This window comes from Pelophylax lessonae (genome assembly GCF_965119305.1).
Source record: "Pelophylax lessonae genome assembly, chromosome: 3".
Classification (NCBI taxonomy): domain Eukaryota; kingdom Metazoa; phylum Chordata; class Amphibia; order Anura; family Ranidae; genus Pelophylax; species Pelophylax lessonae.
In genome coordinates this window covers 185,925,902-185,943,714 of record NC_138770.1, presented here as the reverse complement: position 1 = coordinate 185,943,714, position 17,813 = coordinate 185,925,902, and the positions used below count along the sequence as shown (strand labels likewise).

The following is a 17,813-nucleotide window of genomic DNA, read 5'->3' as shown; positions in this document are numbered from 1 at the left end:
TCCAATGTTGACCTAAATGACTAATGATGATAAATAGAATCCACCTGTGTGTAATCAAGTCTCCGTATAAATGCACCTGCACGGTGATAGTCTCAGAGGTCCGTTTAAAGCACAGAGAGCATCATGAAGAACAAGGAACACACCAGGCAGGTCCGAGATACTGTTGTGGAGAAGTTTAAAGCTGGATTTGGATACAAAAAAATTTCCCAAGGAGCACTGTGCAAGCGATAATATTGAAATGGAAGGAGTATCAGACCACTGCAAATCTACGAAGACCTGGCCGTCCCTCTAAACTTTCAGCTCATACAAGGAGAAGACTGATCAGAGATGCAGCCAAGAGGCCCATGATCACTCTGGATGAACTGCAGAGATCTACAGCTGAGGTGGGAGACTCTGTCCATAGGACAACAATCAGTCGTATACTGCACAAATCTGGCCTTTATGGAAGAGTGGCAAGAAGAAAGCCATTTCTTAAAGATATCCATAAAAAGTGTAGTTTAAAATTTGCCATAAGCCACCTGGGAGACACACCAAACATGTGGAAGAAGGTGCTCTGGTCAGATGAAACAAAATCGAAATTTTTGGCAACAATGCAAAACGTTATATTGGCGTAAAAGCAACGCAGCTCATCACCCTGAACACACCATCCCCACTGTCAAACATGGTGGTGGCAGCATCATGGTTTGGGCCTGCTTTTCTTCAGCAGGGACAGGGAAGATGGTTAAAATTGATGGGAAGATGGATGGAGCCAAATACAGGACCATTCTGGAAGAAAACCTGATGGAGTCTGCAAAAGACCCGAGACTGGGAGGGAGATTTGTCTTCCAACAAGACAATGATCCAAAACATTAAGCAAAATCTACAATGGAATGGTTCACAAATAAACATATCCAGGTGTTAGAATGGCCAAGTCAAAGTCCACACCTGAAACCAATCGAGAATCTGTGGAAAGAACTGAAAACTGCTGTTCACAAACGCTCTCCATCCAACCTCACTGAGCTCGAGCTGTTTTGCAAGGAGGAATGGGCAAAAATTTCAGTCTCTCGATGTGCAAAACTGATAGAGACATACCCCAAGCGATTTACAGCTGTAATCGCAGCAAAAGGTGGCGCTACAAAGTATTAACTTAAGGTGGCTGATTTATTTTGCACGCCCAATTTTTCCGTTTTTTATTTTTTAAAGTTTGAAATATCCAATAAATTTCGTTCCACTTTATGATTGTGTCCCACTTGTTGTTGATTCTTCACAAAAAATGACAGTTTTATATCTTTATGTTTGAAGCCTGAAATGTGGCAAAAGGTCGCAAAGCTCAAGAGGGCCTAATACTTTCGTAAGGCACTATATTATATATATACACATACATACATATATACATACATATGGAGGAAGATCCGCCGCCACACACGGCCGAGATACATCGCTGGATCCCGGTGACAAGGTAAGTAACCCCTCTACCAGGATCCAGAGATCTTCCTAGCGGTACCCCGAGTGTGGCTCAGGGTTACCGCTATTGGCACTGAAATTTAACCCCGAGCCACACTCAGGAATACCGCTAGGAAGGTTAAGAGAGACGTTTTTTGTGCATATGGGGACATATGGGGCTAGTCCATCAGTGGTTAATTGTATTCACATGGATGAGTGTACCCGTATTACATATCTGAGAGATAATTTCATAGGGTGGAAGACAGATAGTCTATCTTCAGTAAGAAAGTATTTATTAGTATGCTTTCTCTTTTTTTGTTCATCTAATTTTTATATGTGGCCAATAGATGGGAGGAGAGACAGATATACCCCCATCTCTTTATACCAGTTGATGTTGGTGGGTAGATCTTGAGTTTATATATCCTCTAAACAGCCTGGAGCCCTTTTATTGACTGTAGAAGGAGATTATAACCCGCATATTGTCTATTTGTATATATCAAGATCATTTTCACCATTTAAACTTGGCAGAGGTTAATATTACCACAGAGCTAGAATGTTAATTTGTATATAATGGCATTTGACCTTTTCCTAAAAGTATACCTGTTATGATCAATTACATACCTTTTATGATTTACAATAAAAGTTAGGTTTTAGTTAAGTGGCCTTTTGGTGCGTAGGGAAGCGCACTCTTGTCTAGTTGTAGTTTATTTTTGCCACAGTTAAGTGTTATCAAGATCACAGGCTTTATATATATATATATATATATATATATATATATATATATATATATATATATATATATATATATATATATATATATATATATATATATATGCAGTGGCGGCCCGTGCATAGGGGTACAATGCTGTGGGCACTCTGCAATCATTGGGGTACAATGCTGTGGGCACTCTGCAATCATTGGGGTACAATGCTGTGGGCACTCTGCAATCATTGGGGTACAATGCTGTGGGCACAGAACAGTGTTTAATGCATTGAAGGGGTCACAGCACAGTGTTTATTGCATTGAAGGGGGCACAGCACATTGTTCATTGCATTGAAGGGGGCACAGCACAGTTGCATTGAAGGGGGCATGCACGCTGAACTCTGCATTGTGGGGGCACAGCACAGTGTTCATTGCATTGAAGGGGGCACAGTGTTTATTGCATTGAAGGGGGCACAGCACAGTGTTTATTGCATTGAAGGGGGGCACAGCACAGTGTTTATTGCATTGAAGGGGACACAGCACAGTGTTTATTGCATTGAAGGGGGCACAGCACAATATTCATGGCATTGAAGGGGGCACGCACGCTGATCTCTGCATTAAAGGGGGCACACACGCTGGTCTGTGACATGCCTATACCATATCTGTGCCATGCCTATACCATCTCCTGTACCATCACCTATGCCATGCCTATACCATCACCTGTGCCATGCCTATACCATGACTTCAAAGTCACGCAATTTTTTACTGCGTTTTTTGACGCGAAGCAATACCTATTACATTTTTCTTTTTGCGCCCCCCCCCCCCAAAATTTTGAGCACCAGCCGCCACTGTATATATGTCATCTCAAAAAAAGTAGCATATATGCCAGACGTTATGTTTAACCACTTGCCTACAGTGCACTTTCACCCCCTTCCTGCCCAGACCGATTTTCAGCTTTCAGCACTCTCACAATTTGACTGAGAATTACTCAGTCATGCAACACTGTACCCATACAAAAATTGTGTCCTTTTTTTCACACAAATAGAGCTTTCTTTTGATGGTATTTGATCAATACTGGGTTTTTTATTTTTTGTGCTATAAATAAAAAAAGACTGAAAATATCGTGAAAAAACGCATTTTTCTTTGTTTCTGTCATAAAATTTTGCAAATTAGTCATTTTTCTTCACAAATTTTGGCCAAAATTTATACTGCTACTTATCTTTTGTAAAAATAACCCAAGTAAGTGTATATTATTTGGTCTTTGTGAAAGTTATAGAGTCCACAAGCTATGGTGTGAATCATTGAAAATTGATCACACTTGATCACACCTGATGTACTGAAGGCCTATCTCAATTCTTGAGACACTAAAAAGTCAGGAAAGTACAAATACTCCCCAAATGACCCCTTTTTGGAAAGTAGACATTCCAAGGTATTTAATAAGGGGCATGGTGAGTTTTTTGAAGTTGTAATTTTTTCCCACAATGCTTTGCAAAATGAAGATTTTTTTTTTTTTCTTTTTATTTTTTACAAATTGCCGTATTAACAGGTTATTTCTCTCACACAGCACATGTATACTTGCAACTATACCCCAAAACACATTCTACTACTCCTCCTGAGTATGGCGATACCACATGTGTGAGACTTTTTCACAGCCTGGCCACATACAGAGGCCTAACATCCAAGTAGCAGCGTCCGGCATTCTAGGAGCACAAATTACACATATAATTTCCTGACAACCTATCACACTTTTGAAGGCCCTGGAGCACCAGGACAATGGAAACCCCCATAAAATGACCCCATTTTGGAAAGCAAACAGCCCAACGTATAATTTTTGAGGCATAATGAGTCTTTTGAATATGTCATTTTTTTCCACAAGTTTTTGGAAAATGTGGAAAGAAAATGAAAACACATTTTTTTTACACAAAGCTGTCCATTTATGCAATATTTCTAACACATAGCATGTACATAGCAAAAATTGCACCCCAAAATACATTCTGCTATTCCTCCTGAGTATGGCGATACCACATGTGTAACACTTTTTCACAGCCTGGCCACATACATAGGCCTAACATCCAAGTAGCGCTTTACACAAAGTTGTCCATTTATCCACTTTAAGACTGGGCCTATTTTTGACACTTGGTGTTTACAAGCTAAAATCATTTTTTTTTGCTAGAAAACTACTTGGAACCCCCAAACATTATATATTTTTTTTTTTAGCAGAGACCCTAGAGAATAAAATGGAGATCGTTGCAATATTTTTTATCACACCATATTTGCGCAGCAGTCTTCCAAATGCGATTTTTTAAAAAAAAATTCACTTTTTTTAACTAAAAAATAAGAAAACAGTAAATTTAGCCCAATTTTTTTCCATAATGTGAAAGATAATGTTACGCCGAGTAATTAGATACCCAACATGTCATGCTTCAAAATTGCACATGCTCACAGAATGGCGCCAAACATTGGTACTTAAAAATCCCCATAGGCAACATTTTAAAAATGTCTGCAGGTTACTAGCTTAGAGTTACAGAGAAGGTCTAGGGCTCAAATTATTGCTCTCGCTCTAACGATCGCGGCAATACCTCACATGTATGGTTTGAACACCGTTTACATATGTGGGCGGGACTTGCATATGCGTTTGCTTCTGCGCGCGAGCTAACGGGGACAGGGCGCTTTAATTTTTTTTTTTTTTTCTATTTATTTTATTTATTATTTTTTTATTTTTACACAGTTTAAAAAAAAAAAAATGTTTTGATCATTTTTATTCCTATTACAAGGAATGTAAACATCCCTTGTAATAGAAATAGGCATGACAGGTCCTCTTTATTGTGAGATCTGGGGTCAAAAAGACCTCACACCTCACAACTACACTAAAAAAGAGAAAAAAAAAAAATTGTTGAAAGAGGAAAAAAAAAAAAAAAGCGGCCCTTTAAACCGGTTGCTAGGCAACGTCTTTTGACGTAGCTCCGGTCCTCCAAGACCATAGAGTCGAGTGAGGGCCACCTTGCCCTCACTCGACTTCCTGTCTCTGAGGATCCGGGACCGGATAGTTTTCCCCGCTGCCGGCGGGTCCGGTAAGCTGGGAAAACGTCTGGGACGCGGCAGGAGGGGGGGGGGCACCTCTTCCCCTGCACCGTAAGGGTAATTCCGCGGCGAATCCGCCACTGGGACCACCCTTATCTGAAAGCCGACCGCCCGCCGTTTCAAAAAATACCAGGGTTATGGGGGCTATCTGCTGCCATAACCCCAATATTTAGCTTTTAATGGCCGACGCATATAGTCGTTAGGCGGTTAGTAAGTGATTGCATGTATATGGCAAACAGGTGACGATGACTGATGGGGTGACAGGTGACGATGACTGATGGGGTGACAGGTGACAATGACTGATGGGGTGACAGGTGACAATGACTGATGGGGTGACAGGTGACGATGACTGATGGGGTGACAGGTGACGATGACTGATGGGGTGACAGGTGACGATGACTGATGGGGTGACAGGTGATGATTGATGTGACAGGTGACGATGATTGATGAGGTGACAAGTGACGATGATTGATGGGGTGACAGATGACAATCACTGACGGGGTGACATGTGACGATGATTGATGGGGTGACAAGTGACGATCACTGATGGGGTGTCAAGTGATGATTGATAGGGTGACAGATGACGATGACTGATGGGGTGACAGGTGACGGTGATTGATGGGGTGACAGGTGACGGGCGATGGTCACTGATGGGTGACAGGTGACGGGCGATGGTGCACGGCGGTACTGATGGCAGTCTCTGGTGACCGGTGAACTTTAGGCTACGTTCACATGTGAGCGTAGCGATCACGGGCAGAATCACTGCGATTCTGCCCGCGATCCAGAAATCATTGCAAATCGCGGGGCGCCTGTGCGTTGCCCGTGATTTGCAATAGCACCCCAAACGCTGTGCGATGTTGCTGCGATTTCCGCCTGCCGAATCGCGGTAACATCACGCAAACAACGCATGACGCCCCAAAGAAACTCTTGTACCTGTTTTAAGCGTCATGCGTTGTTTGCGCGATGTTACCTCGATTCGGCAGGCGGAAATGGCGGCATCATCGCACAGCATTTGGGGTGCTATTGCAAATCACGGGCAACGCACAGGTGTCCCGCGATTTGCAATGATTTCCGGATCGCGGGCAGAATCGCGGTGATTCTGCCTGCGATCGCTGCGCTCACATGTGAACGTTATGGGTGTCAATTTCTGGGCACTGATGAGGTGACTGTTGGGTGACAGGTGACATTGGGGGGGGGGGGCTGAGGACTGTGTGGGGACAAGTTTATCAGTGTGATTTTACATTTTACATGTGTACAGAGCAGTAACTGACTATTTCTAGCTCTGCTCTCCTCATACTGGAAACTGTATGAGGAGAGAAGAGCTAGTAACAGTCAGTTACTGCTCTGTGTTTACATTTTGTGATCGGCTGTGAATGGATTCACAGCCGATCACTTAGTAAACAGTCACTGTCAGTGACTGTTTACTACCGCCGGTGACAGCTGTGTTCCTCCGGAACACAGTGCCACCGACATGACCGCGCTGCGCGCTCCCGATCGCGCATGCGCGGTCATCTTGTGGGCGCCTTCAATGTGATCGGCTGTGTCATTGGAACACAGCCGATCACGTGGGAAACAGCCACGCCCATTGGCTGTTTCCCCCCTGCCGGTGACGGGGGGTGTCCCAGGGACACCCCGACACCGGCAGTGCAGGGCGGCGGGCACGCGATCGCGCGCCTGCCCTGCTTAAAGTGCCGCCGTCATATGACGGCGGCCCAGGATAATGGTCGCACCGCTCCGCCGTCATATGACGGCGGGCGGGCGGCAAGCGGTTAAACAATGTTCATATATATCGCGTCTTGCCATGGAATACCTAATAGTGGTTGTAAACCCGCTCATATACCCAGTAACCTTAACAGCTTCAGATGATACACAAAGATTAAACAAATCCTTCTAAATGCAGTTAGAGCCTTTGTACAGTGTGTGAGAGCTGATTGGAGGAAAGGGACACAGCCTCTTTCACACTGCACAGGAACGAAGGAACGATGCAGAGCTGTGTTCTGAATAGAAAAGCTGTGTGCTAAACTCTCCTCCTCCAGCACTATTTTATCTGATGTGTCAGGACAATAAAGTTGCCTCCTGTAGCTGATATTTTCCTAGCTGCATAGATTAGGAGCTCTGGCGGAAAAGTTGAGAGAGACGGTATTACGCCTGTTCTGGCTCGAAAAAAGACCCCCAATGGTGCGGCATTCACTGGTCTTTACTGAGCATGCTTGAGTGATGTCACTGGTTCTGTAGTGTTTGCGGATGCATTTCAAGGGACACGTCAATATGTTAGCATTGTTGAGATCCTAAATCAGTCCAGCCATAGATCTATCTATTAACAGTAGTGATTACAGCTAGGAGACCATGAACTATATTGAACCAGTTTTCTTATCCTTCTTACAGTCAGCAGACAGGCCATATACTTACTTAATACGAGGTCTATTTTAATAAACTGATACAAGGTAGTGGTACAAATTAGCACATATGGGTTTTTACTAAAAGTGGTATATAGGTAATATGAAGCAAGCGTTGAACTATAAGCTTGTTATCTCTTTTATTGAACAATTAGGAAGATTTATTTTAAAAACTCTTACAACTGCCGGAGCTCTGTACCGTTTGAGCTTCAGGGGATAACTTTGGCATTTTATTTTGGTGTAAAAGCTTGCACATATATAATATCCAAGGTCCTGAGGACTCATGTTATTAAGTACCTGAACATCTGGTGATTTCACCAGCAGACTTCTTAGAGGTGAATAGAATTCTGAAGACAGCACATAGTCTTCTGTATAGGAGATACTCAGCCTCAGAGAGCCCAGATCATCATACTTTGAGGATTTACTTCCATTGTCTTTTGGCTGGAGAAGATACCTGAACACAAAAATAATCAAAGAGTGTCATGTCTAACATCTGCATGGTAACAATTACAAAATTACAAGAGGATTAAGGTATAGTAATACTTTTGCTGAAATTGCTGAGGAGTTAATTTTTTGAAGAGATTACTGTCTGCTTGAAGTCTCAGAAATATTTATCCTGCCTTTAATGGCCTTATTTTACCAGACATGTCACCAATTTTGCCTGCTGTGCACCTGCTCTATCCCAGTAGAGGAAGCAGAGCAAGATCTTATGTTATATAGAATATACTGACACTGGCCCCAAGTAAAAATAATTAAAACCATCACACTTTAGAGTACACAGTGGGAACAAAGAATGCCTCAGTGGCCAGTAAGCACAAACAATGCTGAAGGCTTGGTGGTCAGTGGAAGTGAAAAATGCCATAGGATCGGTGAGCAGTGGGGGTAAATAGTGACCCCATTGTTGATTGCCACAGTTTGGGGACCACTGTAATAAAGTGACAGGGTCAGCAAGGCAGCTAGGTAATCTAATTTTATGAATGAAAAACGGACGGACGTAGCTGCTGCTTTAAATCATAGACGCATGGTTAATAAGCCCCTCCCACTTGGAGTGACCAGGTAGAGCCAAAGGCTTTGACACGCCCAGGGGGGCAGGGTCCCTGGGTTATTACCCCTGGCCTCACCGTTGCATCTTCAGTTTAGTTGCAAGCAGTGAATAATAACCAAAACCCAACTCTTGAGAGAAAAGAGGGGTGGGAGCTAGGTCCATTGGTGGACTCAGAGAAATGGATTTAACGGTAAGTAAAACTTCGTTCACTGGTAACGGTCTTTTCTTCCGAGCCTTTCCAGGACGGCCCAACAATGAGAGATGACAGGCTCCTCCCTACCGGAAACACAATCAATCAATTAAGAACAGTTAAAAGGCCCCACCTTTCCCTCTGGCCCCAGTTGTAATAGAGTAACTTTCACAACCAATTTTATGAGGGAAATGTTCTAACAATATTATAGGTACTTATCACCTACACTTATGCATAACATCATACACCCTTTTAACTAGGGTGGGTGGGTAGGCGGGCGGTCCTGGAAAGGCTCGGAAGAAAAGACCGTTACCAGTGAACTAACGGTAAGTTTTCTCTCCTCACCTTTACAGGACGGCCCAACAATGAGAGGATAATAGAGATCCCTTGCCTACCTTAGGGTGGGACCACTGCCTGCAAGACTTTTCGGCCAAAGGCCAGGTCTTGTTGAGTGCGCTTTAACCTTGGTTGGAGCAGGAAGACCTGATAATTCATAAGAAGTGGTAATTGCTTGCCTAATCCGCCTTGCTAATGAAGGCTTTGAAGCCTGCAAACCCTTCCTAGGCCCAGAATGAAGGACTAAGATGGTTTGATCTCCTGAAGGTTTTTGTTCTTTCTAAATAAGTGACAAGAGCTCTTCTCACATCAATACAATGGAATTCCTTTTCCCTGTCATTTTTTGGTCTGTCACAAAAGGAAGGTAGGTTTATCTCCTGAGTTCTATGAAAAGAGGATGCTACCTTAGGTAGATATAAAGGGTCTGGTTTTAGGACTATCCTATCTGGGAAGACCAACATAAAAGGCTCTTTAATAGACAGAGCCTGTAAATCACCTATTCTTCTGGCTGTGGTGATGGCTAACAAAAAAGTTATTTTTAAAGATAGAAATTTTAGAGAAATTTCTTTTATAGGTTCAAAGGGGTCTTTAGATAACACCTCTAAGACCTTATTTAGGTTCCAAGGAGGGAACCTGTTTTTTGTAATAGGAGTAGCCCTACTCCTGGCTAACAAAAATCTCTTAGCCAGTGGTTCTTTTGCCAAACTGGTGTATTGAAAATCTGAAAGAGCTGCAATCTGTACTCCAAGAGTCTTAACCTTTGTCTACTCCATCTTTCAAAAATTCCAAAATAATTGGAGTTGAGGTAGAAGTGAAATTCTTTTGCTTCTGCAAGGTACAGAATCTTTTCCATATTTTAATGTAAATTTTCCTGGTGACTGGTTTTCTACTCAGTAAGTGTATCTATCACTCTGAGCATCCCTTTGCTTTAACCACTTTACAACTGCTCACAGTAATATTACTGCGGCAGAGTGGCTCGTTATCGTCTGACGACGTAGTACTACGTCGTCAGACACTCCCCCTTCTGGGCGGCGCTTGCGCGCCGCCAGAGGCTCGCTCCCGCTGTTTTCATTCACAGCGGGAGTCGGGCCAGGGGAGGAGCAGCGGCGATCGCCGCTGCTCTTACCCGATCGTCGGGGATCGAGTCTGGAGATCCGCCCGCTGTGTGTAAACACAGCGGGCGGATCTCCATAGTGACAGGGAGTGACAGATCGGACTGTTCAGCATAGCTGGACATCCGATCTGTCCATGACTCACTCAGTCACCTCCCCCCCCCCCACGTCAGTAATCACCAGGCATACATTAACCCCTCCCTCTCCAATAAAATTAACCCCTTCCCTGCCAGTGTCATTTTTACAGTAACAGTGCATATATATAGCACTGATTACTGCAGTAATGTCACTGGTACCCCCAAAAGTGTCAAAAATGTCAGTCAAGGGTCCGATCTGTCCGCCGCAATGTCGCAGTCCCACAAAAAAAAAATCACAGATCGCCGCCATTACGCGTTAAAAAAAAAAACACCAAAAATGACAGAAATCTTTCCCTTTGTTAGTAAATAACTTTTGCGCAACCAATCAAAATACGCTTATTGCGATTTTTTTTACCAAACATAGGTAGCAGAAAACAAATTGGCCAAAATTTTTTTTAAAAAATTGGTTTTTACATCTTTTTTGGGGGGAATTTCATATAAAAAAATGTTAAAAATATTGTTATTTTTTCAAAATAAACGCTCTTTTTTTGTTTATAGCGCAAAAAGTAAAAATCGCACAGGGGATCAAATACCACCAAAAGAAAGCTCTGTTTGTGGGAAAAAAAAAGGACGTAAATTTCGTTTGGGTACAGCGTCGCACGACCGCGCAATTGTCAGTTGAAGTCGCACAGTGCCGAATCGCAAAAAGTGGCCTGGACGGAAGACAGCAAAATCCTCCGGTGGTAAAGTGGTTAAGCATTTGTCTTTCAGTAACCAGGCAGTCAATTGAAAGAATCCTGGATCCTGATGTTGTACTAGTCCCTGGGACATAAGGTCAGAGGAAACTGGGAGATGCCACTGGCAAGCCGTGGACATTACTTTTAGGGATAGGAACCCTGCTCTTTTGGGAGATCGGGGAGCGGACAGGATTAATCTCCATCCCTGATACCTGCCCAGTTTCTGGAATATTCCGGGGATTGGCATCAGAGGAGGGAAGGCACTGGCTGGTTTGCGTTGCCACTGCTTGTTTAGAACTTTCAGCCCAACCAATTTATTTTGTAGATGGTCTTGGTTGGGCCACCACTTCAGAGAGTTCTGGTCCTGTGAAAGGAGGGCGAGTATCCTGCCCAAGGAATTTATTCCTTCTACCCAAAAGTATATCTGGAAGAACATTCGTTCTTTTGCAAGGGGTTGAGCCCATGAAGTGGCTGGGATGCTTCCTGGATTCCTTTGAATTATGATCCGGTAATGTTTTCCTGAAGGTCTTGGTGCCACTGAGATATGGGAACAAGACCTCTGGATACACCGGCCTTTTGGTATTGGAAAAGTTACTGGTAACCTTCCTAGTTCTTGAATCCCTGGAAAAATCCTGAGCTGTCCCCTTGCAATTCTTTTGGGGGCATGTGTAGGGGTTACTTTCGGAGGGAATATAAGTGCAGTTTTTGGACTGTAGTCTATTTTTAGGACGCTGAGGGAGAAAAGAAAGACTGTCATTTCTTCCCTTGGGAAAAAAAGATCCAGTCTGTCCCCTACTTTGACAATGAAGTCATTTTTTGTCCCTTGCAGCTGGGGTGGAGGAAGAAGGAGAATTGTTTCTTGGCTTATCCCTCTTGAAGCTCCAATTTTTTGTAGCTTCCCTCTATTTTGCTGCTTATTATCCCTAGGGCCACGAAAAAAACTTTTTATTAGTTGTTTTGTTTTTGTGGGAAATGTAACCCCTTTTTCTGGGGATCTCGAAAGGACTTAGTCAAGTCCTGAACCAAACAAGAAAGACCCCTCAAATGGGGGACCACAGAGCTTGGTCTTGGACGTGACGTCTCCTTCCCATTCCTTAAGCCAAATGGCTTTTCTGGCCGAGTTCATGAGTGCCCCTGTTTTAACAGTGGCCTCCACTGACTCTAGCGCAGCGTCTGCCAGATATGCTACTGCCTTGGCAATTATTGACAGGGAATCTTGGATATCCTGAGTTTTTAACTGAAAAAAGTTTTTACTTAGTTCTTCAACCCAGGAGGAAGCATTTCTTGCAACACAAGAAGCGGCTGGGGCTGAACCCATTGCTTTTGCATTGGAATCCCAAGCTTTTCCCAGCAATGTCTCTGCTTTCCGATTCATAGTATCCTTGATACTACGAGCATCTAAAAAGGAGAGATCTGATTTTCTGGAGACCTGCGCTAGGGGGGCATCTATTTTTGGGCTTTTAAGGAATTTGTTTGCATCCTCCTCTTTAAAAGGGAAATCTCCTTTTCCAAGAGTTCCCTTTGCTTAACCTGTTTTCAGGCACTTGCCATTGATGAAGGATTAGATTCTTCAGAGAATGATGAATGTGAAAAACTCTAGAAGGGTTTCTTCCTATCCCTTTGTAGAGTTTGTCTTGTGCCGAGACTTCCTTAGGTAAATCAGGAATCTCTTCTGAAGCATATATAGCTTGAAGAAGACTCTGCATACTATCTAATCCAAACAGGTTCTTTGCTGACTCTACCTCCTCAGAGGTATCGGAGTCCCTATTTCCCTCAGCCTCTGAACAGGATGGGGAATTTGAGCGGTTATCTTCTGGCAATATTCTATCTTCTTCTGTGACCTGTGCTGATGGAAGACTTTGAGTAGCTGTTGTAGTGGCTGCAGGCCCTGCTATACTCAGAGGGTTTTCTTGAGATGAAGTCCCTGCCATTAAGGAAGGGTCTACCTGTTCCCCTCTGGCAGTTAAACCTAAGTTAGACCGAACTGCTAACATAGTAGAAAGCATTTGTTCTTGCATATTGTTAAAAAAAATCTTTCACAAAGTCTGAAGTCTCCCTTCCTGACAATTTATGAATACACTTATAGCAGAACGGTCTAGTGTGGGAACTGGGTAACTTATCTGAACAATAACCACATCTCTTATATACAGCAGGCCCTTGCAATACCTATGTAGCCTCGTGAACCGCTCTGGGACTCTGGAAGACAGGACACAAAAGACAGTATAAGTATCACCCTTCCAGTAAACAACATCAAACATAGGGACCATAGAAAGAAGGCAATACAATCTACTAGTGGTTAGGGAAATGAAAAAGTCCCAGACACATGTTATGTCGGTTACTAGCAGGCTTTTGCATAGGTCAGTAGGATACAAGTTATCACTTACCCTGTCCGACCTGGTTCTTTACTGCCGACACCTGGGACTGTCTCTCCTCCTCCTTCCCCGGAGGTTGAGTCGTGGAGGACTTCATTTCCGAAGCAGGAATCTGAGCTGCACTAACTTTGGACTCTGCTTTTCCGCTGCCTAGCGGTTCCGGCGTCTCCTCCATGCTTCTTTTGCTTCCCTTCATGTCGCGCTCGTCTGACGTCTGCGCCGGAAGTTCCGGTTTGAAAGTGAGGTTTGGAACGCCAGTCCTCTCAGTTTCTGCGGTGGGAAATTCAAATCTTTTTACGGAGGAGAGCTGCTAGCGCCGGAAACAAGACCTGGAAACACATCAGAAGTGACCGAGGGCTTGCTCTGTGGGCGACCTGTGAGTTCCCGCGGATGGGAGTGCAGGGACTGCTCCGCTCATAAGGTCCCCCCCTACTCTCCAGAGAGTTCTGAATGGGAACCTGTGGCTTTTTGCCGAACCTGGCTCACAGGGTACCTTTCGAATCTAGGAGTCTGCAGGTGAGATCTTAATCTGCATTTCTTGGTAGGAAGAAACACAATCTAAACTGGGACCAGAGGGAAAGGTGGGGCCTTTTAACTGTTCTTAATTGATTGTGTTTCCGGTAGGGAGGAGCCTGTCATCTCTCATTGTTGGGCTGTCCTGGAAAGGTGAGGAGAGAAAAAATCCCATTTTCTCTTTCGTCCACCGAGGGACATAGCTGCTGCTTTGAATATGACGCATGGGACGTCCAAAAGCAGTAACCACTGAGGGGTGGGGAAAGGACAAACTTAAAAGAATGCAATTCCCATGGTTAACATAGCCAACTATATAACATGGAGCCCAACAAGCAACAACTGGGGCTCAATTGTAGCAAAATCAAAGAGAAGGAAAAGTAGACTGCTCCTTAAATAGCGGCCTGCAAAACCTTGCGGCCAAAAGACACATCCTGTAAAACCTGGTGAACGTATGTACAGACGACCGAGTGGCCGCCTTGCAAACCTGCATCACTGACGCCTGATGGCGGAAAGCCCAAGAGGTACTCAACACCCACGTAGAGTGAGCCGTGACAGGGAAAGGAGGAACCTTGCCCTTAAGAGAATACGCCTTCACCACCGTCTGTCTGATCCATCGAGAGATGGTCGCCGCAGACACAGCCTGACCCTTACGGGGTGCAGCCGTATTCACATAGTCCGACTTACGAAAGGACTCAGTAGTCTCCAGATACGGTATCACCCAAACCACATCCAAGCAATGCAAGGCAATTTCCTTAGGATGTGATGGTTTCGGATAGAGTGACGGAAGCACTATGTCTTCGTTCAGATGGAAGTCTGAAACCACCTTAGGAAGAAAGAAACCCTGCGCGCAGAGGTGATAGCCACCAAAAAGGCAACTTTCTGCGACAAGGCGAGCAAGGAAATGTGTCTTATGTTCTCGAAAGGAGATTTCTGAAGAACCGATAGAACCAAATTAAGGCCGCAAGGAGGTAACAAATCAAACGTACAAATCAAAGAGTGCGTAGCCAAAGGGCATTGGAAGTACACAGCCAAGGCTGAGATCTGACACTTAAGAGTGCCCAACGCCAAACGTTGGTCAACCCCTTTCTGTAGAAAGGTCAGGAACCTGCTGATAGCAAAGGATCTAGGATGCAGCTTCAGCGATTTGCACCAAGCAATGTACGCTTTCCACGTACGATGATAAATCTTCAGAGAAGTGGACTTCCTAGCCTTGAGTAAGGTGGGGATCACAGAATCGGACAGACCCTTGTCCTTTAACACCTTGCTCTCAACAGCCAAGCCAGCGACTGTAAAGCAGGATGGCAGATCGGACCCTGAGATAGAAGATCTTCCCACAGAGGAAGTGTCCACAGACCTGTGACCTCCAGCTGAATCACGTCAGCGTACCAGGATCTTCGGGGCGAAATCGGGAGCCACCAGAATTACCGAAATCCCCTCCAACTCGACCCTGCGTAGCAGATGAGATAATCTAGGAGGAAACGCCTAGATTAGCCCGTACTGGCTCCAGGGAGCCACCAGGGTGTCTACTGCGTCGGCCAGAGGATCTCTGGACAGAGCCACAAACTTTGAAACATTCCTGTTTTGTCTGGAGGTGAACAGGTCCACATCCTGGGCCCCCCACCGGAGACCCAGCTGGTGAAACAACTGTGGATGCCGGGACCACTCTCCCTGATCTAGGGTTTGAGGACACAGGTAGTCTGTCTGCCAACTGTCTATGCCGGGAATGTACATGGCGTATAGTGCTGGGACGTAGTCCTCTGCCCAGCGCAGGATCTCGACTACCTCCAGAGCCGCCAAGGCACTCCTGGTGCCCCCCTGATGATGGACATATGCCACGGCCGTGACATTGTCGGACTGGACTAGGACAGAACACCCCTTGAGATTGTCCGTCCAGTGGAACAGGCTCAACTTTATTGCTCTCAGTTCCAGAACGTTGATCGGGAGCTTGGACTCTTCCAATTTCTAGGTCCCTTAAACATTCAGGGTGCCCAGCACTCCCCCCCCAACCGGTCAGACAGGCATCCGTCGTCACCACCGTTCAGAATACTGGAAGGAAGGATTTCCCGTGGAGAAGATTCGGAGAGCTGAGCCACCAATTCAGGGAGTCCTTGGATCTCAGACTCAAACGAATCAGACTTTCCAGGGATAGAGGACTCACATTTGACAAGGATCTCTTGTTGCAAAAGTTTTGTATGGGCCTGAGCATATGGTATGGCCTCGAAGGAGGATACCATCAGGCCCAGCACCTGCATAGATGACCTGAGAGACACCAGGTCGCAAGCCAGCAGTGACAGAATCACTTCCCTTAACTTTTGTAACTTCACAGGAGGTAGAAATAACTTTGCCGAAACTGAATCTAGGATCATCCCTGGATACGCCAGTCTGGTTGTTGGAACCAGGGCAGATTTCTGAAGGATGGGATTCCAACCGAACTGCTTTAGAGTGTGAATGGTTACCTCCAAATACCGTCCCAATGTCCCGGACGAGTCCGCTCGGAGAAGATGATCATCCAGGTACCCCAGAATCACTATTCCTCTCTGTTGTAGCAGAGCCAGGATAGGGGCTAACACCTTGGTGAAGATGCTGGGAGCAGAGGCGAGACCAAACGGTAACTCCACAAATTAAAAATGGTCCTTGCCCACCACAAAGTGGAGGAATCGTTGATAACCCTGGCAAATAGGGACATGGAGATAGGCATCCATGATATCGATCGAGGCCAGCAGGTCCCCCTGATGCAAGAACGCCACCACTGACCACAGGGACTGCATGCAAAATTTATGGACGCGCACAAAGCGGTTCAGAGTTTTGAGGTCCAAGATCGTATGCAATTTGCCCTCCTTCGTTGGAACGGTAAACAGGCTTGAATAGAATCCTCGAAAGCGTTCCTGATAAGGAACTGGTACAATCATGCCTTGTGACAACATATCCCGAATCGCTTCCTGCAGCCCCCCAAGGCAGTCTGGGGACAGCTGAAGATTGGAGGGAAAAAACCTATATGGCGGACGGGAATGAAACTATCTTGTACCCGGACTGAATTACCTCGTGGACCCACCTGTCGTGCAACAGTGAGGTCCAAGGATGCAGGAAGAAACTGAGACGTCCCCCCACCCCTGAAGTGGGTGGGGGCGCCCCTTCAGGCAGAAGGGGTCTGCTTGGAGGTGCTGGGTGCAGAGGATTATGGCTTACCAGCCCACAGTTTCCCAGATCCTTTTCCGCCCTAAGTCGGTTTGGTTTTCTGCGACATGGTCGCACGTAAAAAAGATGCTTCTGGGCTGTAAAGGAAGGACCTCACTTACGCGAAGGAGACTTACCCTTAGTCGAGTGAGGAAGGAGTGTGCTCTTTCCCCCAGTTACCGTCTTGATCAAGTCATCCAAGGAGGAACCAAAAAGGCGATCACCCTGAAGAGGAAGATCCGCCAAAAGCTTCTTAGAAGCCTGGTCAGCTGACTAGGTCTTTAGTCAGATCGCACGTCTGATGAGCTCACTTACCACTGACGCTCTGGCCGTGAGGGGAAGAACGTCCAGGTTAGCATCGCATACAAATTGCAGAGTCTGTGATAATTGGTCAGCAAGTTCCAGGGCAGATGACGGTAACGGGGTTACCCAGGTGTATATAAATGACATGCAGTGTTTTGCACTGACCAGTGTAAACCTAGGCTCAAAGTGTTTGATTGCCCAAGTAACTTCTTCAATTCTAAAGGCTGTCAGAAAAATACCCTGGCATTTATATACACCTGGGTAAATACGTCACTTTAATCTAATCACCAAGGAATGTGTGAAGTAAAAATTAATACAGCGCTAGCATTTCATAAAATGTGTGAACCAATAT

The 17,813-nt window shown here is 45.1% G+C and overlaps 1 protein-coding gene across 1 annotated transcript in view; it reads right to left on the bottom strand.

Moving 5' to 3' along the window:
- The window catches only part of RASA2 (RAS p21 protein activator 2), a 451,771-nt gene that overhangs the window by 185,589 nt on the left and 248,369 nt on the right, over positions 1–17,813 (bottom strand). Inside the window, exon 10 of the mRNA XM_082249978.1 lies at positions 7,900–8,056. Within this exon, the coding sequence (XP_082106104.1) occupies positions 7,900–8,056 (157 nt within the window). The remainder of the gene's footprint in view (positions 1–7,899; positions 8,057–17,813) is intronic.